The sequence below is a fragment of the Arachis duranensis genome, chromosome 10 (genome assembly GCF_000817695.3).
Source record: "Arachis duranensis cultivar V14167 chromosome 10, aradu.V14167.gnm2.J7QH, whole genome shotgun sequence".
NCBI classification, from domain to species: Eukaryota; Viridiplantae; Streptophyta; class Magnoliopsida; order Fabales; family Fabaceae; genus Arachis; species Arachis duranensis.
The window spans coordinates 15,872,122-15,896,616 of NC_029781.3; the positions used below are offsets into that span (position 1 = coordinate 15,872,122).

General features: G+C 36.3%; 2 protein-coding genes across 2 annotated transcripts in view; one reads left to right on the forward strand and one right to left on the reverse strand.

Annotated features, from left to right (window-relative positions):
* Nucleotides 1-12,828: 12,828 nt before the first annotated feature.
* Nucleotides 12,829-18,055, forward strand: LOC107469257 (transcription factor TGA1-like). The gene is given in 9 exon segments (XM_016088633.3): nt 12,829-12,974; nt 14,224-14,450; nt 14,550-14,624; nt 14,712-14,771; nt 14,870-14,947; nt 15,045-15,108; nt 15,499-15,770; nt 15,996-16,173; nt 17,448-18,055. Coding segments are annotated over 8 exon segments (1,107 nt in total). The 5' UTR covers nt 12,829-12,974; nt 14,224-14,291; the 3' UTR covers nt 17,669-18,055.
* Nucleotides 18,056-18,543: 488 nt separating this feature from the next.
* Nucleotides 18,544-24,495, reverse strand: part of LOC107469259 (glutathione hydrolase 1) — a 7,167-nt gene continuing 1,215 nt past the window's right edge. The window contains exons 3-7 of the mRNA XM_016088635.3: nt 22,891-23,406; nt 22,117-22,352; nt 20,773-21,040; nt 19,969-20,106; nt 18,544-18,973 (exon numbers count right to left, since the gene is read on the reverse strand). Of these exons, the coding sequence (XP_015944121.1) occupies nt 18,731-18,973; nt 19,969-20,106; nt 20,773-21,040; nt 22,117-22,352; nt 22,891-23,406 (1,401 nt within the window). The 3' untranslated portion in view covers nt 18,544-18,730. The remainder of the gene's footprint in view (nt 18,974-19,968; nt 20,107-20,772; nt 21,041-22,116; nt 22,353-22,890; nt 23,407-24,495) is intronic.

Below are 24,495 nucleotides of genomic sequence, written 5' to 3' on the forward strand. Positions count from 1 at the left end.
ACAAAGCTTGCCATGGAAAGGAGTAAGAAGGATTGAGTAGAAGCAGTAGGAGAGCAGGCGTGCTTGGGCTCTACAGCATCTCCACCCGCTTATCTGAAATTCCTACCAATGAATCTGCATAAGTCTTCTATCCCTTTTATTTCTACCCTTTATTTCTATTTTCGAAAAACCCATAAACTATTTTAATCTTCCTGACTGAGATTTGCAAGGTGACCATAGCTTGCTTCATACCAACAATCTCTGTGGATTCGACCCTTGCTCACGTAAGGTTTATTACTTGGACGACCCAGTACACTTGCTGGTTAGTTGAACGGGATTGTGAAAATAAACAATGTCATCAGAGTAAATTCATACAAGTACAAAGAACCTGTAATCACAATTTCGTCCACCAAATCCTCATCTAAGAAACCCTATAGCACCCATCGACCTCAAGGGAAGAAAAGGTCTTAAGCATATCAGACCAGGACCAAGGGTGGATGAACCCTATAATCAACTACCTCAAGTCCGAAACACTTCCCACAGAAAAGAAGGATGCAAAGAGGCTCATACAGGAGGCACAATACTACACTCTGGTGCACGACGTCCTGTACAGAAGAGAAGTTTCAACACCCCTCCTAAAATGCGTCCTAACTTTTGCCACAAAGGAGGTCCTGAAAGAAGTCCACGGCAGAATGTGTGGCAACCACCTCAAAGCACAGGCGCTGTCCAAAAAGATACTCCGAGCCGGCTTCTATTGGCCAACTCTATAGAAGGAAGCTGCCGAGTTCGTTAAAACATTCCCTCCATGTCAGAAGCACACCAACTTCCACGTCGCCCCGCCTGAAGAGCTCATTTACATCACCTCACACTGGTCATTCGCAAAGTGGGGGCTCGACCTCCTTGGACCATTCCCCCATGGATCAGGGCAAGTTAAATTCCTCATTGTAGGAATAGATTACTTCACAAAGTGGTTCGAGGCAGAGCCATTGGCCGCCGCCACCGCCCAAAGATTTTGGAAGTTCCTATACAGAAACATTGTCACAAGGTTTGGGGTTCTCCACTCCATCATCACGGACAATGGGACTCAGTTCACCGATATGGGCTTTAGAAACCCGGTAGCTGATCTAAAAATCAAGCACAAGTTCACTTCAGTGGAACACCCACAAGCCAACGGATAGGCGCAGGCCACCAACAAAGTCATATTGGTCGGGTTAAAATGCCGATTACATGACGTGAAAGGAGCCTGGGCTGAAGAGCTCCCCCAAGTCCTATAGGTGTACCGGACAACACCACACTCCACCACGAGGGAATCACCCTTCCGACTCACTTACGGAATGGAGGCAATGATCCCCGTAGAAGTAGATGAAAGATCCCATAGGGTGATCTTCTACAACGAGGACGCCAACTCCCGAGCACCAAAGGAAGAACTCGACCTGCTTCCAGAAGCCCGAGAGATAACTCAGATCAGGGAGAAAGCCTTGAAGCGCCGAATGGCCTCAAGGTACAACCGGAAGATAATCCAACGAAGCTTTGCTACCAACGACCTCATCCTAATCCAAAATGACATCGGAGCAGGTCGGTCTGGAGAAGGAAAGCTAGCAGCCAACTGGAAAGGACCATACCGGATTACGGAAGTACTAGGAAAAGGTTACTATAAGGTGACCGACCTCCAAGGGCGGGAGCTCCCGAGGTCGTGGCACGACTGTAACCTAAGAAGGTACTATAGCTAGGGAAAGGTCTTGAGCCAAGGTGTGCTCTTTTTCCCACTGAAGGGTTTTTTAATGAGGCACCAGACCAACACCTGAAGGTGGCCCGACTTGCAGGGTAACCCCATACATGTATATACTCTCATTTACATTTTTCGATTCATTGCGTTTTTTTCTAATTAAAACAGAGATTCCCTAAAAAGTTTCCTACCAAGGCGCATTAATTTATGCTCGAAAAAAACACAAAAAAACCATCGCACGATCAAGAAAGGTTGGCAAGGTGAAGCGACGAGGTCCAAATTAATGTGAGAAGTTATAAAAGCAACTTGTATAAAGCGACCTGACGAGGTCGGATAAAAAACGGGGTTGCAAAAAAATAACTTGAAAAGGCCCAACAGAGAAGTCAAACCAGCTAAAGGATCACTAAAAAGGGAACAATGCCTTAATAACCATGCGAAGGACGAAAAAAGGTTGAAAAACCTAGTGTTAAAATTGCTAAAAGGTAGGAATCTGAAAGGGACGCCACTTAAAAAGCAAAAGCAGTCACAAGCCCAAACAAGGCTAAAGGGTCGTCCAAATAAACTAAAAGGTAAAGGTTCAGAACAAAGCACCACCTAGAAAATTATTGAAAACTGACCAAAAGCCTGCAACACCAAACACCAAGCTGCAAGGACGAAATCACCAAAAGCATAATAAAGCAACTCGAAAAAGTTGTCAAACACAACTAGGAGAAGCACAGACCAATAAGCAAAGGCAGAAGTTCATGAAAGAACACTACCTTGAAAGGTTATTAGAAAGGATGTTGGCCGGAAAAGCCTAAGACCTAATCTTAAAACATGGCTGGAAAATTCCCAAAGGGACGCTATCCCAAGGACAAAGGCTAGAAAATGTTGAAACAACAACCAAAAGGAAAGGGCATTCCGCAAAAATTGGCCAGCACACCACCAGAACAGTCAAAACAAGGAAATTTCAAAAAGCTAAAGCATTAAAAACTCAAAGGTTACCTAACTCAACAACCCAAGAGTGAAAGTTTTTTGCTTAAAAACTAAAAAGTTGCTAGAAAGCAACTGCAAGTGTCAAAGAACTACCCAAAAGTTTACAATAAAGAGAAGTTTAAAGGTCCACAACTCGGACCATACCAGCACACAATCAAAAGATCAATAAAAAGAGAAATCATAAAGGATCTAACTTCGCTCCTGCTGCCACATCCTGAGGAGCTGGAGGAATGACCGAAATCGGGACAGTTCCGACAACACCATCTAGGCCATTCAAGATCTCCACGTCGGGATCTGCCTCAGGTCGAGATGTCTCAACAGAAGGAGTCACAGAAGCCTTGGCAGGAAAATCAGGAGCAGGGGTCTCATCGTCATCAGGGGCTGGCACGATCTTACCATCTTCAACAATGTTATCCACACTAAGCAAGATAAGGTTAGCATCTGGAGCAAGCACCCAAGCTTGAGCCTTCAAGTTCTCGTACAGAGCGGTCATGCCATTTACTATGTGCCCCTATAACTTGGCATAGTCATCATAAGAGGATTGAAGCTTTTCCCTCACCTCAAGAAGCTCCCCATAAGTTCGAGTGTAGCTCTTCTTGGCCTTCTTCGCCATCTCCTCTGCCAAGTTAGCAGCCGCCTCTGCCGCAGTAGTCCGAGCCTTCTCCTTCTCTAAAGACAGCTCCAGCCCAATATTCTTTGCCTTCAGCTCAAGCCTCAATCCCTCTACTCTATCATAATCAGCCTTAGCACTCCCAAGGAAGGCGCTGGTAGCATTGATAGGAGATTTCTTGAACCCCCTCAACAGTGCAGCACTAAGGTTGGTCATCCGAATACTGTTGCTGGATATAAAATCAAGATGGTGGAGAATGGACACATCATCAGTCGGAACAAAATTATACGGAGCAATGTGCTCCACAGCAAAGGCCATGCCATCAAAATCCTTAATTCCTTATCATTGAGGTTGTAAGCATGAGCAGTTCTTTGCCTATTGGGAGAGGGACCGGACGATGAAGGGGAGGAGGCAGCACTCGAAGTCGCAAGAGGCAGATCGACAGAAGCCATACAAACTTGAGGAGTTGGGATAATTTTTCTCAAACCATGAGGACCCGAGTCCGGCTTCTTCGAGGGGACTTGGGAAGAACCCTCCCCCGACATCTTTCTCTGCAAATTCTTGCGGAAGACCTTCATCGAATCGGAGCCTGAAGCCATCTCTGAAAAAGAAAATCACAAAAGTAGTCATATAGTGGATGATGACAAAACCACGACAAATAAACTTTAAAGAAGTCGGGAACTACCTAGCTCGGAACGGAGAAGAGCGGGATTCTCTAAAAACTTCTTTGTATCCAAATGAGGAGGCTCCCCCAGTGCTCCTCCAAAACGCCCACAAAGGCCCTCTCTACCTCATCAAGACTCTCAAAGAATACTTAAGAACTATAGGGTGGTCTTGCCACCAAAGGGGAAAGGTGGGTTCCTTGTTCTCATCAAGAAAAAAGGGATGAACACCATCTACAGCACGAACTTTGAAGTAGAAATTTTTAAAATCATGAAAGGAGTCATTAAAAATAGAGAACACCTTTTTACCCTGAGCAGCCCGAAAGGAGATCCAAGAAACCTTCTTCTTGGCCGCCCCTGACTTTGTCAGCACAAACAAGTAGAGAAAAAGACAAAGAGAAAGTCGGACACCCAACTCCTGACACAGCAACTGAAAAAATTTCATGAAGTCCCAAGAGTTGGGATGAAGTTGAGTTGGGGCAAGGTTACAGTTCCAGAGGATGTCGGTCTCAAACTCAATGAAAGGAAGGGTGATGCCTAACTTGGTAAAAAAGCAATCATACGCTTAAAAGAATGGGCGCTCTGCCCGATCTAAAGGGAAACTGACCCTCTCCTCAAGGTCGAGCGACACCAGCTCATAGTCCTTCTCATCTTTCCTATTCCCACAAATCCTATGATACCTCCTAAATTTTTTGCAATATTCCCGGTCTGCTATAGTGACACATCCTAAAACTATAGAATCTAACCAATCAGTCATACCAGGAGAAACTTTTGTGGACATTTCAACAATATTTCTATGAGTAGACATAGAAACTACACCTACAGCAAGAAAATGAAAAGGGAGTCACTACCAAACAACTCGGCCAGAAATAAGAAGATGAAAAAATAACCAGCACACAAGCAACGTAGCAAGCAAAGGGCGCCCCAAGGTTCACAAAAAACAAAAATTTCCACCGTAAACCCATAGACACTCTTTGGAGGCAATACAAGTGCAAGAAAGATAAGCGCAAGAGATTAAAAGAAATTAAAAACCCTAGTCGTAGCCTTTTTGACAAAATAGCAATATGAAAAGATCAAAACCTTAAACAAAAAATAGAAGCATGTTGTAGAAACAAAACATCAAGCAGAAGGATCGCAACCATGAAAAAGAATGCGAAATGCACAAAGCAAAGTACCAATCTAAAATGAGAAGAAGCAGTAGCGACGAACGCACGGCAAAATCACAAACGATCCACACCAACAAAGTGCCTCGAAACTTCAAGGAAAGGGAAAAACTTCGGGCAAATTAATGAAATAAAGTGAAAGAATGTTTTTTCTCAAAAAGCAAGCAGATGGAAAGACTGAAGAAAGCAAAACCCCTTTTAATTTCAAACAGAATACAAAAGAGGGAAACGAAACAGCAAAAGGAGTAAAAGGCCCAATTAAAAGGCTTTTAAAGCGCTTGCATGAACCCAAGAAACTAACGCATTCAATAACGCATCATTTAAAGAGCAAAAGAAAAATTTTTCACGTTTCAAAACAACATTAAAGGTACAAAAGCTCGCCCGAATAGAACAGAAGCACCTCAGACACGGTCAACAGAGATATGCTTGAGCTCGACCTTCCCCTAAGAAAGGTCGAAGCTCGGGAACGAGCACAACCTCAGAAAAAGGTCGAAGCTCAAGCAGGGACACTGTTCATACATTGATCTGAGCTATAGGGTCGGGCTGGTCAAAGATAAAGGGACCGACCTCATGAAAGGTTGGTCCGCAACCGACCTCTTTGTTTAGAGCTCGAAAAATTACCATAGAGGCCCAAAGAGGCCTAAAATGAAGAACCACCACCTACTAAGACGCGGTGGACAAAAGATATGATCTCACCCACGAAAGATAAGATAAATTAACAAACTTATCTCAAAGGAATATCGTCAAACACCACTATAAATACATTGGGGCATCCAGGTATAACTCATACTCCAATTCTACAAAAAACCTGCCTAAAGCCCGTAATGACTTAAGCATCAAATTCTCTTGCAGGTACCACCACCCCCCGGTGATCAAGGATCGGCAGTACCTCAAGCTCCAGCAAGTCGGACATGACAGTCTTGACCAAGTCAGAAGATCTCATCTGAGATCGATCTCAACGTTTCAGGTAACCCTCGAAACAGATATGCATGGAAAGTGTGGGACAAAAAAGATAGACGTCTCGGTGGCATAACCTAATTTGAGCTGGTTACAGAAGAGTATCACCGGTACCATGATGACAACTATAGACTTTGGTTTGATGAATGCGATAACTCGTAAGGAGTGGCCTCACGTGATCAAGGTTTGTGAGATGGAGGCATACAAAGCCTTCCTGATCTTTGATAGCATTCGTAGTATGGAGTTTTTCCTTAGGGTGTGGAGGTGGGAGGAGAATGAACGATGTGAAACTAGAAGGGTGTGGTTCGAGTGCTTTGGAGTATCGTTACATGCTTGGTCAGAAGTTGTGTTCCATACAATCGGTGAACAGTGGGGTAAGGTGGTGAATTGTGATGATGCAACAAAATCAGTCATTTAGCATGGACCAGTGCAGATTGACACATGCATGTTCGAGGTCATTCATGAATGTGTACACATTACTGTAGGCATGGTTGGATTTGATGTGTTTGTAAAGGAAGTGGGAACTGAAGTCGATGGCTTACTGCCTTGTGTGATGAAGGATGTGTTGGGAGGCACTAATGGTTCTCTATGGGAGGAAAATGTGCTATGGAAGATCCTAGAAATCACAAGGGTGGTAATAGCAGTAGTGCGCGGCTATCGGAATGGGATGTAGCAGCGGATTTGATGGCGACGACGATTAGGGAGGAGGATCAACGACAGGAAAAAGTTGTAATTCAACATGAGGATTTGAATGAGTGGAGAAACAATTTTTTAAATTTGAAAACAGCAAGAACAACAGTTAGGTCAATCAATTCTGGTGTGTTGAGGGATGATCAATCGGGTTCTACAGTAAGTAATGAGGATGCTAATTTGGATAGAATTGAATCCTGGGATTATGGTAGGATCAGGATGGTGGCTGAGGTGGAAATTAATAGCAATAGTAGGAAGGTTGGATGCGAGACTGTTGACGCTAATTCTCTGCGGGCAACCGGAGCTTTGGTAGAAGACAGATTGGGAGTGGGTTTTGCAGCTGAGTATGATGCTTATGATGCTATTGAAGAAAGACATATGGGAGAAGGGTGTTGTACATGAGTTCAGGTAAGGAATAATGGGGATGAACATTCGAAGGAAAGTTTTCCAGGTTGTTGTTCAGAAAACGTTGAATTGGCTAATAAGATAAAAAATGATGGCCAAGAGGTAGATGCGACACAAGGACGGCTTGATAGGGAGAAGGGAGGGACTGGTGAGACTGGGAGGGTTGCAAAGGACTTAGAAGATGCAAGAATATCTGAAGGCAGCGAAGCTGAGATTGAATCCTCTGAAACCAAATGGGATGATGAAATGCAGGAAAACAGGAAGGCATGGGAGTTGACAGTGGAATTTGGAGCAATTCAATATAATGAGGAAGATGATATTATGGCTATACTCCAAGCACAGAATAGACAATTACGCAGAAGAAAAAGCAAGCTAAACAAAAGAAAAAGGCAAGAAGAAGTCAGCCAAAAAATTGCAAAAGGTGTGTACAATTGGTTTAAAATAATTTTTAGTTCTTGGAATGTTAGGGGTTTGGGAGGAGTTGGAAAATTGAGTATGGTGAAGAGTTTTAGGAGAAAATTTTAGTTGAATATGTTAGGTTTAATAGAAACAAAGAAAGAGGTAGTTACCAAATATGATGTAGTGCAACTGTGGGAAAATAATGTGGTAGGATGGAAGTACGTGGGGTCGGAAGGTGCTTCTGGTGGGCTGTTGTTGATGTGGGATGAAACATTTTTTTCAGAGGATCAACTGTTATAAAGGGGAGAGATGGTTGTGTATGGATGGCGTGGTGCTAAAAAATAATTTTAAGTGTGCTTTCTGTTTAGTATATGGTGCACACCAAAGGGAAGAGAAGCTTGTCGTATGGGAAGAGCTGATCTTTTTATTTGGGCTTTGTCAAGTACCTTTTTGTTATTTGGGGGACTTTAATGAGGTTGTTCAAGTGGAAGAGAAGAAAGGAGCTACAACTTTGATAGTAACTGCAGTTGAATTTAAATTGTGGATTAAGGATATGGAGCTTTTAGACCTTGCACTTGCTGATCGTATGTTCACATGGTTTAGGGGTTAGTTGTGTAGCCGCATTGATAGAGTTCTGGTTAGTTTGGAGTGGGTGGAAGAGTTTCCTGAAACAAGGCTTAGAGGAGGTCCAAGAGTTTTATCAGACCACTGTCTATTGATTGTAGATATCACAAGATTGGGAGGGGGGCTAAGACCTTTTCGGAGTCTGGATGCTTGGTTTACTCATGAGGTTTCTTGAGGATGGTGAAGGAGGAGTGGAAGAATTTGGGTGACGTACAATTCATTGATAAGCTGAAGGCTTTGACGATCCCATAGGGTAAATGACATAAGGAGAATTTTAAAGACATGGATATAAAAATTATAAAGTTTAAAGAAGAGATAAAGAAAGTAGATGATATGGTTAGCAATGGGGTTGTTGATGGAACTGTGTAAGCAAGAAGGAGGGTGCTGGTGAGCTCTTGTAAGAAATGCTATATCAGAAAAGAGTTACATTGGAAGCAGTGTCACGATTCAGGCATTCGAATGAGATGGATAAGAACACCCACTATTTTCACAATCTAGCCTCAACTCGAAAGAGAAACAATCGGATTGAGTCCTTACTGATTCATGGGAGGATAGTGAGAAATCAAGCAAGGATTAAGGTTGCTATCAGAGACTTTTATAAGAATTTATATCATTAGGAGACCTCGCCGGTGATAGGGTTCTGTGATAGGCTGGTTAACCAGATAACTGAGGAGGAGCTAGCAGAGTTAGAATGGATGCCATCTAATGAGAAAATTAGGGATGCAGTTCGGGATTGTGAGTCAACTAAAGCACCAGGAAGTAATGGGTATAATATGAATTTCATTAAGAAGTGTTTGGAGGATGTTAGTGGGGAGTTCACTGCAGACGTGATGGGATTCTTTCAGCCAGCTATTTTACCTAAAGATGCGAATGTTACTTGGGTGGCTTTGGCGCCAAAGTTTGTCGAAGCTTAAGAAATCAAGGACCTTAGGCTGATTAGTATGGTGGGTTGTGTTTATAAGGTTATATCAAAGATCCTGGTTCGGAGGATGCGGAAGATAATGCCAGGGTAGGTAGAAGAAACACATAGTGCTTTTGTGCAGGGTAGGAAGATACATGATAGGGCTTTGATTGCATGTGAAACTGTATAGTGGCTGAAGTTGAGCAAAAGAGCTCAGCAATTATTAAACTAGACTTCCAAAATACTTATGATCGAGTCAAGTGGTATTTTGTGGATATTATTTTGCAGAAGATGGGTTTGGCCGTAGATGGAGGGAGTGGATAAAGGAGTGTGTGTGATCTGCGTCTATGTCGGTCCTAATAAATGGCTCTCCCTCTAAGCCCTTTAAAATTGAAAGGGGTCTACGACAAGAGGATCCTTTTTCTCCCTTTCAATTTGTGCTTGTTGTGGATGTTCTACATAGGATGATTAGAGAGGCGCATAATGGACGCATTACTCCGTTGTTGGTTGGAAGGGATAACATTGAGTTGTCACATTTACAGTTTGCAGATGATACTATACTTTTTTGCCCTTCTAAAGAAGAGACGATCAGAAACTATAAGCGGTTGTTGCGCTGCTTTGAGATGATGTCAGGGTTGAGTATTAATTTCTACAAGCCCAGCTTGATCCCAGTTATTTGTGAGCATAGTTGGACACGATAAATGTATCGACTGTTGGAGTGTAAAGAGGCGTATTTACCTGTCAGATATCTTGGCATTTCTTTGGGGGCAAATCCGAAGCTGGTCAAGACATGGAAACCAATGATTGACAAGGTAGAGGAAAAGCTAAGTCTGTGGAAAGCGAAGTTTCTGAATAAAGTGGGTAAGCTAGTTCTCATTAAATCTGTTCTTAATAGCCTGCCTATTTACTATCTTAGCTTGTACAAAATGTCGAAGGCAGTAGCAGAAAAAATAATATCCTTACAGAGACACTTTTTGTGGTGTAAGGAGGACGGGAGGGACGGGATGCCTCTAGTGAAATGGGAAGTTGTACAGGCCCCCAAAAAGACAAGAGGTATGGGAGTTGGTGATGCGATAATTCGGAATACAGCGCTCCTGTTCAAGTGGTGGTGGAGATTTTCAAAAGAGGATTGTCCACTTAAAAGAAAATTATATGTTCTTGTAATAACATGAATCCTTCTGAGATGATTTGTGATCAGCCAGTACCTACAAGAGGGGATCCTTGGAAGGATATTTGTCAACTACAGATCAGGAAGCTACAAGTGAGAGAGAAGATGATCAGAGGCTTGGCTTTGGAAATAGGGGATGGCAGGATAATCCGCTTCTGGGAGGATAGCTAGTTACCTTTGTGGTGCTCTAAAAGTTACTTTTTCAAGACTTTTCTCGAGCTCAAATCTTGAAGGATCTGCCATAGGAAATTGTGGGTTATGGGATGGGTTAGAGTGGATTTGGAATTTCCAATGGCGACGAGAGTTATTTCAATGGGAGCTGGAACTAGTAGACCAGCTTCATGCGGTTCTGCAATTAGTGAAATTGATAACTGAGAGAGAGGACAGAGTGGTCTAAAAATTTGATAAAAGTGGTGTTTATTTTACTAACTTATTTGTGCAGATATTGCAGGCAGAAGTACTTTCGACGAATATCACAAGCTATAGCTTCACTAGTACTATTTAGAGAGGATTCGTTCCACTAGTACTATTTACCATAATTTAATTTATAAACTAAAAATCTATAATATATCCGTTATAAAAAAAATACCAATTCAAAAGAAAATAATATAAAAATAATTTTTAATATAATAGTAACATAATATAATTTTTAGTGATCGAAGAAAAATTTTGAATTGAAGACTAGAATTAGGGTTATGTGAACAAATTTGTGTATACATAAATTGGAATAATTTAAGAATTTTACATATATATTGAATAAAAAAACCAGAGTTTATTCACCGATAATACATTAACAAGGCAGTTTCACTGTTTCAGTTTTCGCTATTTATATGAAAAGTAATAATATAAAATTTTAAAACTTCTTTCTAATTATTTTGTATCATAAATATTTTATAAATAAAAATTTTAAAACAAAATATATTAAAATATAAAATATATATTAAAAATATTTAAATAATATATATTTATATAAAAAATAAAATAACTATTTTAATAATTGATTTGTATTTTGCGGATAGAATTTTTTATTTTTTATATATATAAATACGTACTAGATTATTGATAGACCAATGTCATAATTCTATATAAATTCTCCCCAACTTCGAGAGACATGCATTTGACCAAAAGGAAGCAATTTTTTTATCAAAAAAAGTTTATAGATAGGTTTTAAAGTAGCTAGTGATCTTATATTATATTATATATATAGTTAAGATATATTCTAAATCTTTTTTTAAAACATACTATTTTGTACTTATCAGCTTCATACACACTGTTGCTCTAATTTGTATCTACATACTTGTCATACACTCACTAAAATGGCTGACAAATATGCAGTAAGAAAAAACTATTTTGTTAAATATGAAATGATTTCTTATCGATTATATGAGCTATATATAATGTTCAATTTATTTTAAGCAGGGTTACAATAACTTTTGTTCAAGTAATTTTTTTTAAAAATATGAGCTATAATTAATTGTAGACTTTATTTTATGAAATTTGGCTTCACAATATGAACTTACTTAATTGTAATTAAGTACAATAATTTTAATTGATTCATGTTTTGAGCCGTGCATATCTATTAGATCCATTAGCTTTCAACTCATAAAGATTTTCATTTAGCAGGTTTTCTTGAGTAAATAAAAAAAGTACACATGAAAAAATTTTAGATTACAAAAATATACATGACAACATCAAAATTTTAATATATATTTTTATGATCTTAAAATTTGTTGTGTACTTTTATTCATTTATTCATTTTTTGTATAGATCCAATATCAACCTCGACTTAAAGCATTGTGAGCAAAATGAAAATATGAGAAAATAAAAGACAGCCGCTAGTGGTGAGGATGTTGCGGTGGCCGGAAAATGTGGTGACGGCGGTGGTAGGGAAACTTAAAAGAGGGTGGTGATTGGTGAATTGTGATGGGGTGATCCACCTGGTGCGCACATTAGTGCGTGGTAGTGGAAACATGACCATGACTGCGATACCTTCTTCTCTCCCTCAAATTCTTTTTGACTCTCTGTTCCTCAACACTCCCATTCACTTACACCCACAGCACCCCCACAAAATTAATATTTGCAATTACATCCTACAACACAAACTCTACATTTTACTAATTTTATTTTATTAAAAAAATAAGGAGACTCGAATTTATAATATCTAAATAAATATGGAGAAATTATACTATTTACGCTATAAATTATTGGCTTAATTTACTTTTCTTTATTCAAGCCACCAAAATAAGAATATATTCTAAATATTCTTTTAAATAATAATGCAGTTAATATAAAAATTAATTATTTTTATTAATATAATATTATGTAATTAGATACATATATAAAATAATTTTATACTCAAAAGAGTATATTAAAATTAAGTTCTAATAAATTATACAGTAAAAGAAGTTACAATGGAACAATTATGTTAACTATTAGAATCATCAGCAAAATTAATTTTATTTTATATTAATTAAATAAATAATTTTTTAAAGAAATAAATATGATTGGCCAAATAATGTAAAATATTTTATACAAAATCATAGAAATAATAATGGTGGGCTTCATCTTCCATTTTGATGAATAAAAAATTGGGCATTGTGAAAGGCGTCGTCTTCTCAACGCAATGATGGAAGGTTTATGGTTATGAATGACTCATGAGTACTTTCTTTCTGCTGCTTCTTCATTTCAACAAAGCTACCTTTCTATAACTCTTAGGTTCGGCTTTTATTATTATTAGCCCCTTTTTGTTAATTTTAATTCTAAGTTTCCTTTTTTTTAATATAGTACTCAATAAATAATTATCCTAATCCATATAAGTGCTGTGGAAAACGAGGAAGCCACTGAAGTAAGTACGGATCACACACTGTTTTGTAGTTTATGACATAAGAAGCATAGAGAGAGAGAGATGCTTTTGTCTTTTGTTTTTGAACTAAGCTTGCTTTTGTTTCTTGTCTTTGCTACAATTTCGAGTTCTTCTAGGATTACCGGTACTTTCTTTCTTCTCCCAGTTAGTTATTGCTACTTCTTTTGGTGTTGCCCTTTGGGAAAAGGAAAAGGGTATAGTTTAGGATTTGGTTTTTCATGTGTCCTTTATATGTAAGCCTTTAACATCTTTTTTGGTTTGTTTTGGAAAAGAAAAGATAGAAGTACTGTGGAATCTTTTGCATAGGGTGGTGTTGTTTTTGTGGCTATGATGAAGGAAGAAAAAAACTAAAAGCTTGGATTAATATAATTGGTTAAACAGAATTATGAATTATGCAGTGTTTGTGTTTGTGTTATTGTCTGGTTTTCCTATATTTTTCTTGAAATTGGATTGATAATTAAGTTATTTAAAGGGTTCCTATTAATCTTCTGCTACCCTTTTCTATGTTGGTTTTGGTCCCTTCACCCTCCTACTACTATTACTATGATATTGGAAGAGGCATGTGCATGTGTGAATCAAAGTTCTATTTTTATTTTTTAATTTTATTTCTTCTTAATCATAAATATCTTTCTTCTTCATCATGGTCAATAGTGGCTCTTTTAGTCTTTAAGCTAAATAGCTTATTCTTGTCAGCACCATCTTCTTCTGTTTCTTGTTAAAGTGTTTTGGTCTTTTCAGCTGATAGCTTTTTGCAGTCTTATTTTGAAAGACACATAATTGGTAACTTTTGAGCAACTTTTCAAGCAAACGTTTGAGTAGTATTTCAAAAGAGTTTGGTTTAATGTGTTTTAAATGATCACTATTTCTATAAAGGCATCTATCCTTTTGCATTCGCTTTTCTTATGTGTAACTTGTATAGTAATGAATTGGTTATATTATATAAATAGAAGATTATTTGATCTTAACAATCATATTGACTGATTTTCATTGAATGGTTACTTGATAATGTCATCTCTTGAAGGCATATGTATACATTATAACTTGTGCTTATTAGTGCAAGATTGATTGAGCATTAATGTTTTTCTTTTTCCTTGGCAGCAGTTTGATATACATGTATGTGTTGAATGCTGAACACTGACTGAATTTCTGTGCCGATTAGTCCATAGAGCATGAATTCACCATTGACGCAGTTCGTTTCTTCGAGAAGGATGGGCGTGTATGATCCTATCCAGCAGATCAATATGTGGGGAGATAGCCTCAAAAGTAATGTCAATTTAAGTGCATCCATTCCCTTAATTGATGAAGCCGACATTAAGTTTGATAGTCAGGTACCACGAGTTTACAGAATTTCTTGCTATGTTTTCTTGGGAAATGAGAATGCCTATTCTGCCTACTAATCAAATCTGTTTATGCCGTTTGTTGCCTAGTCAGAGGATGCTTCTCATGGTATCCTGGGAACAAATATCAAATATGACCAAGAAGCAAGTAAACCTATTGATAAGGTGAGAATAAGATGTTTTACAAATGCAGTAAATTAAAATATATATAAGTATAAAAAAAGTAGGAATCTCACATGTTTAAACATGCAGATACAGAGACGACTTGCGCAAAATCGAGAGGCTGCTCGGAAGAGTCGTTTGCGGAAAAAGGTTTGAATGGTCGCTATACATCGATAGATATGTCGACATACATGTACTGTGTTTAGATATTGCTAATGTTGATGAGAATTCTGATATTTGCCTTACAGGCCTATGTGCAGCAATTAGAATCTAGTCGTTTGAAGTTGATGCAGCTAGAGCAAGAGCTTGAACGTGCGAGACAGCAGGTGCAGTATGGTTTCTTCTCAATAGATCGTTATTCGTTTATAAATATCATAACTTTTTTGCCGGTCAATTTAATATCCTGAGCCGACAAAATTGCAGGGAATGTATGTAGCCGGTGGATTGGATACTAATCATCTAGGTTTTGCTGGACCTATTAATTCAGGTTGGTTTGTTATCATGCTACTACTTCTAATTCCATGCCTTCAAAATTTGGTGTTTTTAGATTTTTAAGTTAATCATATTCTGTTTCTTTTAACTGTCCTAAATGGCAAATATATGCCTAAAGTCTTGTTTTAGCATCTTCCATGTCATAATATTAATATTTGTTGCCTCAGTCCCTTGGCAACCTTTGGTCTCAAATCAAAATCAATCTTGTAACCCCAATTGATGGTAGAAATTTTCATGGTTTCACATAAAGCTAATCTTAGTTCATTTTGGTTGATGTAATGTATTATAAATTATGTCTTCTTTAATGTGTTATAGTACTCTTTTTCTTTTATTTTATTTTCTTTTTCCAATTACTTCTAGCATTCTCAGAATACCCGATTTGCAGGAATCACAGCTTTCGAGATGGAGTATGGACACTGGGTTGAGAAGCAAAATAGTCAAATCTTAGAACTGAGAAACGCTTTAAATTCTCATATTGGTGACTTAGAGCTGAGGATACTTGTAGATGATATGATGAATCACTACACCGAAATCTTTCGTATGAAATCTGCTGCTGCAAAAGCAGACGTCTTCTATGTAATGTCCGGCATGTGGAAAACTACGGCCGAGAGATTTTTCTTATGGATTGGAGGCTTTCGCCCCTCTGAACTTCTAAAGGTGATGATTCATATCCTACAAAATATTTTTGATTGTCTAAAGATTTATTATCTTGGTCAGAACTCAAAATTGCATCTTTACACCTGCATTTCGAAATTTGCAAAGGACTTAATTGAGTTCCTTGATTAAATTAAGTTTATATCTGTGGATTTAATTGCGATGCACTATTAATGTGAAAATGTTTTACGCAAATATCCAATCATGTGGTGGCATACTCAATTGCAGGTTCTTCTTCCTTTGATTGAACCTTTGACGGAGCAACAACGATTGGATGTCTGCAACCTCGGACAATCATGTCAGCAAGCCGAAGACGCCCTTTCACAAGGTATGGAGAAACTACAGCAAACACTTGCTGATAGCATAGCTGCCGGACAACTGATGGCCCCCCCTTTTTTTTTAATTAGTCATTACCTTCAATTTGATAAAAAAAATCCTTTTTTACTATGCTGTTAAAGCATTCCTTATGTGGATATTAATTTTTTGCACATGATTTATTTACATGGTTTTGTAAAAGTACTTTCTGAATCTACATGTTTTTTTCTCTTTCTACCCTCTTTTATTAAAAGGGAAATTTGATTAGTAGAGAACTCTGAAAGATTATGGAGTTCAGTAGTTGCCAAATTCTTATTTTTCTTATTTCTTTTTTGTGTATATACACTCTTGAAGGGCTGCTTAAACCCTTTTTCATTGAAGAAAAGCAGTCTCCTGGTTTCCTTCTTCAAGAATCCCGGAAATGAAGATTTCGGATTCTGACCATTTTTTTGTCCTGAAGCGATATCTCAAACTAGGAAAAGTATGTCCCTAATTTTTTTGTTTTAATAGTGATGTGTCAAAATCTGGAAAAGTGAATTATAGAATTTGAAATGGAAATTTGTTTTAAATTCTGTAACGCATTTTTCCATATTCATTGCAAAATTTTTGTTCCAAATTCCGGAAGAAAACTTGCCAGATTTCACCAATTTCCCAGCATCCCTGTGATTCTATTCTACAATCAACTACAATAGTATACAAGTCATTAACAGATCCAATATTAAAATTTGAAGCTTGTGTATATTTATGTATTTTCCGATTATGTTCAAGAAATTGTAAACATGGTACTGTGCTTTAAATCTATCATTTGGGTAATGTGAAGTAGGATCAGAAGTGATTAGTTTCTGTTTGATTTCAAGATAATTCTGTTCATTTAAAACTACCAATTGGTCACTATTACAATGCTTGTTTCTTGTTTGGCAATTTCATCATTAAGCATTTATAGTAACCAACTTACCATTATACACTTCAGTAGATCCCCAAGGGAGGCCTAAGTAATAATGATTTTTCATCACATAATGGTATATTTATTATTATTTTATTTGTTCAAATCATAAAGTAGAATGATATCCTTATATTTCAAGCATAATCAATGAAATATTAAGCAAAACCATGCTTTACCAATATCAAGTTGGTCCAGCAGTGTAAGGTCTAGATCCTGTCCTTTTCCGTCTTGAGTTTGACTCTAAGAAAGGTCATAAACGAAATCGTGTTGGACGGGGAAGCAACAAACCCCGTTTCAGATTAATCTGTATCTAGTAATAGGATTCATATATCAATCAGTAAGTGAAAGAAGGAAATATAACCATGCTTTAGGATCATTAGCTAAACTTCTACATACATTGTCATGTGAATTCTGAGGTTTAGCTATGTCTTTTGTATTGGAAATTCAACCATGTGATTAGAGAAATTAACCATGCTTTTATGTACACCAGGCTGATCATCTTCGGAAGGAGACACTGCAGCAGATGTCTCGAATATTGACTATCCGTCAGGCAGCTCGATGCTTGCTTGCTTTGGGGGAATACTTCCAACGCCTGAGAGCTCTGAGCTCGCTTTGGTCGAATCGTCCTCGCGAACCAGCTTAGTCTTCAACAAGTGTAAGAATCCTAACTTGTAACGTGAACTGCGGTGTGATGAAATGCGGCCAAGTTTCTTTGGCTAGGAGCATGAGAAAACCGTGTACCACGCGGCTGACGGGGTGGTACATGGATGCTCATTTTTTTCAGCAGTCTTTTGAGTTATGGAGAAGTTGTAAATATGATTGCTCTCATAATTTTATGCATGAGTTTGTAAATGAATTAATTTTGGACGCATTGGTATAGGTTTGTTGCAAAAATCAAATATTTACAATAAGTCTGCTTGGAAGTTGGTCATGTAAAATGTGTATAATATTATGTTGTGTGTTTTTGAAGATCAATGGACTCTCTTTTGAAGAACATAGTTTTATTTTAGTTGATTCTGCAATTTCTGTTTATTCCCACTTAAATTCTTGTTCTCTCTACAGAACTTATATCTTTGTTTATTCTTCTCTCACTTATATTTTTGTATCTTAAAATACAAAGGTACCGACTGTATTATTACTTAAATCTCAATAAAGATTAACATATGCGTTTAGAAATACGAAATTTGGTTGAATTTTACTAAACTTTAGGATAAATTAATGTAGTTTGCCCTTAATACTATTCCCAGTAATAATATAATTATCACATAATCAAAGGGTCTCCCTTATTTTGCAACTAAGTGGGTAAAACTCCAAAGTAATCCTTTAGATTGGTTGTTTGCATTAAAATAATTCTCGAGATTTTAATTGCACTGGTTATATCTTTGAAATTGATAAAAATATACCATGTTAGTCTTTCGGTCTTTTTTCATCAAGTGATTTATGTCGCCAGTAAAAACTAAAGTTGTATATTTTTGCTAATTTTGGGTTATGAGGAATCACTTTGGGACTTAATTCTAATTATCTTGCAAACTTAATTCGAATTATCTTGCAAACTGATGCATGACTTGTCCAAATCAATGATTCACAAACTAGGTGTACCAATATTGTTTTTTTTTAATATCTCAAAAATGGTTATCCTAAGCATTATTATTGGTCTAATTAAAGTAAAACTGCAAAGATATGACGATGATGGAGGATTTGTATCTCAGAAGCCTGAAGGTAAACCACCCTTTCTTGGGTCACTCACAGCCACAAGCTTTCCACTTTCTTTATTATTCCCCATTGAAGGATCAATGTCTTGAACTACAAGTTGGCAAATTGTACCACCTGCAAGGCCCTTTAGGACATGACCCTTACTTATAAGGGCTGCCCTTATGTCAGAAGGAAGTTCAAAGTGGTCACCACTCACAGTTGTCCAATTCTCATAATTGACCACATTAGGTATAAGCTGCATAAATAAACCACATTGGCCAGTTACAGAGGTAATCTCAAAAAGTGGCAAAAACAGAAGACCATTCCAGTGTTATTTTTATTGTAATTTGAAACTGTTAGGAGTTGAGAAATTAGTTAAGTGCTGACTGTGATTAGTTAGTTTCTTACGTATACTAGTTTCTAATTTTTAATAGTTTTTTCTGGAGTAAATAAACAAAAATACACATAACAAAATTTGGGGTGGACAAAAGTACATACAAAAAATTTGTAAATATTACGGTATATCCAAAAGATTGTTTCGGATGAACAAAATGTGTCAGAGACCGAAAGATAAGATTGAGAGACGGAAAGATAAGATTGAGAGGCAGAGACTAAAAGATAAAAATTGAAAATTTGTACAAAAAGTAAAATTGGAATTAATTAATTGAAATGAGGGTATTTTAGATATAAAATGTTATTAAAATTTCAGTCTCCATTTCTAAAAATTTTAGTCTATGTGTCCCTAAGATAAGATTGAGAGGCAGAGACTAAAAGATAGAAATTGAAACAAGAATAAAACACTAATTTAATTTGTACAGTAAAATTGGAATTAATTAATTGAAATGAGGGTATTTTAGATATAAAATGTTATTAAAGTTTCAGTCTTCATCTCTAAAAATTTTAGTCTATGTGTCCCTACTTTTTGGAGGTATTGAAATACTGAAATTTTAGAGACAGAGACAGAATTTTAGTACCAATCTCTGAACCAATCAACATGATACTGAATCTCAGTATCTGTTTTAATATCTCAAAACAAACTCTACCTAAGGTTTGCTATTTACAAATATTTGATTGAACTTTTATTCATTGAAAACAATTTCTAAGATGCACTTTGATATTTACGAATCTTTATATGTATTTTGGTGTACTTAAAATTCTTTCATGTGTACTTTTGTCTATTTATTTATTATGTAATACTCTGCATTGCAAGGCGACCATATCGGTTAAACCATGAAGGCAAGGAAGAAGTACCTGATGATAGACCCTTGGAGACATTATAGAAGAAAGAGGATCCATTCCTTTCACAAAATGATTCAGAATAACCTCTGATGTTCCAGCTATGATCATGGCTCCTCCACTAGCACCTACTGCAGCTTGCAGTTTCCCATCCTATTCAGCCATTATCACAAGTTATTCCAAACTGGTTAGTGATACCGATAGCCGTTAGGCCAAAGCTCTCATACATTACATTCGGTTCAAAATAACTCTCCTTAAATAAAATGGTATGAAAACTTTCCAAGACCATTGATTTTTCAAGGTAACTAACAACCATCATAATCTGCATTTATAGGTGGAGCATTTAGATTTTAGAATTGGTCTACATCTTAATTTCGTCCTTAATATTTAAAACGTCATATTTTTATTCTAAATGTTTTATTTTATCTCATTTTAGTCCTTTGTCAAAATTAAAATTTTTCTTTCAAAAATATTCCTTTCACCATTATGATTTTCTTTTAGGTGGTCGCAAAGATTATAGTTGTAGTCATAATAGTAATCATAGTGATTTGAGAGTAAAAACGACAGAATAATAAAAAAAATGATGATAATAATAAAGAAAGAAACAATATTTTTGAAATAAAATTTAATACTTACTAGAGGAATAAAATAGGATGAAATAAAACATTTGTAATACAAATATAACATTTTAAACCTTAGAAAGAAAATTAAAACTTATCACAAAATTACAAACGTTAATATCTAAAACTCTAAATCAAAACTTTATCCCATTTAGATATCTAAATCAGTTAGGGTAGTTTGCTGGAAAAGGGTTTTTACCTTGAGGACAATAGTTGGACTCATGGACGATAACGGCCGCTTTCCGGGCGCGACGAAATTGGGCGGAGCAGGAGGTGGAACGTCGTTGGAGACATTTTTCATAGGCATGGAAAAATCATCCATCTCATTGTTTAGTACTATTCCTGTGCTTGGTGAAAGGATCTTTGAACCAAAATATGCATTCACAGTGGTAGTCATGGACACTGCATTGCGATCAAGATCAATGACGCTCAGATGACTAGTACCATGATCATGGATCTGATTCCATCTGTAAGGACAAGGCAAGTACATTCACCAAAGAATTTAACAGTTTTCGATACACGTGGAAATCATAATCACATGAGAAATGTTAGCGTGTCAACACATTTATTTTTATCATTGGATACGCTGAGGGACTCGCACAAATTTGATCGCATATTTCATGCAATCATAATAAAAAATCTGCACCAACTCCGCGTATTAGATAGTACAAATAACATAACTCAATTTTTATTTTCTCATCATAAAATTATTTTTTCAAGAAAAGACACATGAATAATTATATTTTTAATATGTTTTTTCACTCAAAAATTTCTTTTAATTTGTGTAAAATTTTTGCATAATTTTTTTTTCTCTTTCTTTTTGGATTTATCTTAAAATTCTTTTTTTAGAATAAAAAAGAATTGAATTTAGAAAGTCAGTGATTTCACCTGAAGTTGATAATTGAGATTCGTTAGATAAAAATTTAGTCAAAATTTCAGGTGAAATTGACTACACCTGAATTTTCACCTTAAATTATAGAGGTTCTAATATCATATCATGAAATCAATTTTTTCAAAAATTTAAATTAATAAAAAAATAAATAATTAGATCTCTCATCTTTCTCGGCAAAACTGATTGCATCATGATACAAATTGATAACATAATTGATTTTACTGAATCATTCAGGAAAAAAAAAATTAGCAAACAAAGTCTAGTTTGCTAATATGACACGCAAGCTTTGATTGATTGTTTGTCAACGGATTGAATGCATTTTTCTTAACATTCGCTATAAATGCTTAAAATGTTGGATTGACATATGGAACAAGGAATTGACTACAAGTCAAATATGGCATCCAAAGACCATAATTAATTTGCTACGGACCAAAAAAATACAGTTGTAAAGTTGCATGAATTTAGAAATTAGAATGATGATATATATATACATCTAAACCATCATCCTAAAGATCTTCCTAATTCAGAAAATTTGTTTACTCTTTTATATTTTCAAGATAAAAATGTATTTTACTTTTAATTTAGAAAAAATAAAAATTGGTGGCAAATTGTAGCTTTGAATTAGTTTAATTCGTGAAATTAGAAGCCTACCTGCCACCATAATGATCGGGACCAAAAGTTCTATTATCATTGATGTCATTCTTTAGCACTTTAGCAAACTCAGGAGAAAGCATGTCAGAAAGAACAGCAGTTATGTTCACAAAATCAGGGTCTCCAAGATTCATTCTCACAGCAAAAACATGTTTCAAAGCTTCAATTTCTCTATGGTACCCAAGGGAGCCAGAAAGTCCTGAAGGGAGCTCATATTGTGCTAGAATGTTTAGCAGCTGTAATAGAACATGAGATTAAACTAAATCCTTAATGTAATGTTAGTAAAGTTATTGTCGGATATAAAACAATTTGTAATTTTGAAAAAAAAGTGTATGTTTGTATTAAGTGACTTTAAGTTTTTGAAAGAAAATGGTTCCATATGCAGATGGACTACTTATTTTTTACTAAAATTAAAAAAAAAGAAGAGAGAACTAAAAATAAGATAAAAGCATATTTTTTGTTTTTAACATTTGTAATTTTTTTGAAAATATTCCTAAAGTTTAATTTTGTTCAATTTTATCCTTCACGTTTTTTGTTTATTCAATTTTATCTCTAATATTTTAATTTGTTTCAAAACTATCATATTTTTTCTTTTGTTCCTAACGTTTTAGATGGAATTTATGTTCAGGAATAATTGTCACACAAATAAAAAATGTTAAAGACAAAATTGAATGAAATTAATCATTAAGAGTATTTAAAAAAAATAAAAAACGTTAGGAAAAATAATATTTTACACTATAAAAAATCACAATGTGTTGAATTACATATACTTACCAGCATCATTGGAGGCCCACCTGAAGGAGGAGGCATGGCAAGAATCTCAAGTCCAAGAACATCATTTGTTATTGGTTTGGTTTGTTTAACTTGATATCCTTTTAGGTCTTCCATGGTCAATATCCCTCCAACACTCTGAACATCCTTAACCAAATTATGGCCAACCAATCCACCATAGAAGGCTTGTGGACCAAACATGGCAATAGCACCAAGAGTGTCTGCCAGTTTCTTATTGTAACATACTTCACCAATCTTCAAGAGTTCTCCATTTGGTGCAAATATGCTATGAAGACCCTTATCTTGCAATATACCTGACTCTGTTTGTTCCATTTGCATCCTAAGGTATGGCGAAATCTTGAATCCTTGGCGAGCAAGAATCTCGGCCGGCCTTACGAGTCGTTTCCATGGAAGCCTCCCGTGTTGTTTCCATGCCTCGTGAAGGCCGGAGAGTTCTCCCGGAACAGCCACGGAGAGACCACCTTTTGCCTTCAAAGTAGTGTTGCCACCGTACATGTCCTGAAAATTTTGGATAATTCATGACACACAATAATGACATTGTTCACATTTCTTACCTATACTTTTCCATTTTTTATTATTTTTGTCGGAAGACATACGGTACGTGTGGTTGGAGAAATTATAAATAATTCCTAGAAATTTTAAGATGAAAATATCATATTTCCATGTTTGGTTCAAAGTTTGAAAAGCTATTCCTAAATAAGTTTGATTCTAGGAAATCACAATACCATTATTTCAATTTCCACCTTTCTCTAAGGTATCTTTAATTCTCATAAAAATAAAATTTTAATAACAAAGTAATACTTAGGGCTGGCAATGGGTAGGGTAGGGTAGGGTAGGGTCCAGACCCTACCCTAACCCTACACGCGGGTTGAAAATTTTATTAAAACCCTACCCTACCCTACTCGCGGGTTGAGAATTTCTCAACCCTAACTCTATCCGTACCCTAAAATTCTAAACCCTACCCTATCCGCAAAAATATCAAATTTTTTTAAAGTAAATATAAAATTCAATTATTTCGAATTTTATACGTATTAATAACATAAAAAATAAAAAACTAATGCTCTAAATTACTAAATTAACTAATTAGTTTAGTGATTGTTCATTTATTATAAGTCATTACATAAGAGATGTTGTGGGTTCAACTTTTACTTCCTTCACTATATGAAGAGATTTTTATAAATTATGTGTTATATATGAAGTGCGGGGAGGGTAGGGTAGAGTACATCCTAAACCCGTACCCTACCCTATCCACAACGAATAGGATATCTATCCTATTCGAACGGACTGGACCGAGTTGAATATCCGCGAGTAGGGTATGAATTGCCAACCCTAATAATACTTGAACCATATACACATCTGCTCTTGTCCATTGTCAGGGGAATTTAACCCATGACCTTACCATTATCCCAAAAGCTATTATTTTTAAGTACAATTCCTTTTCTTAAACATATCTATTCCAAAGGCCATCGTTTAATTTAACTGGGACCCATTCACTTTTGTGATGCAGTTTCCTCTCAAAATATGACGTCCGAATTTAAAGAAATATTAGTGTTAATATTTTTAAAAAAATTATTTAGACATATAAAT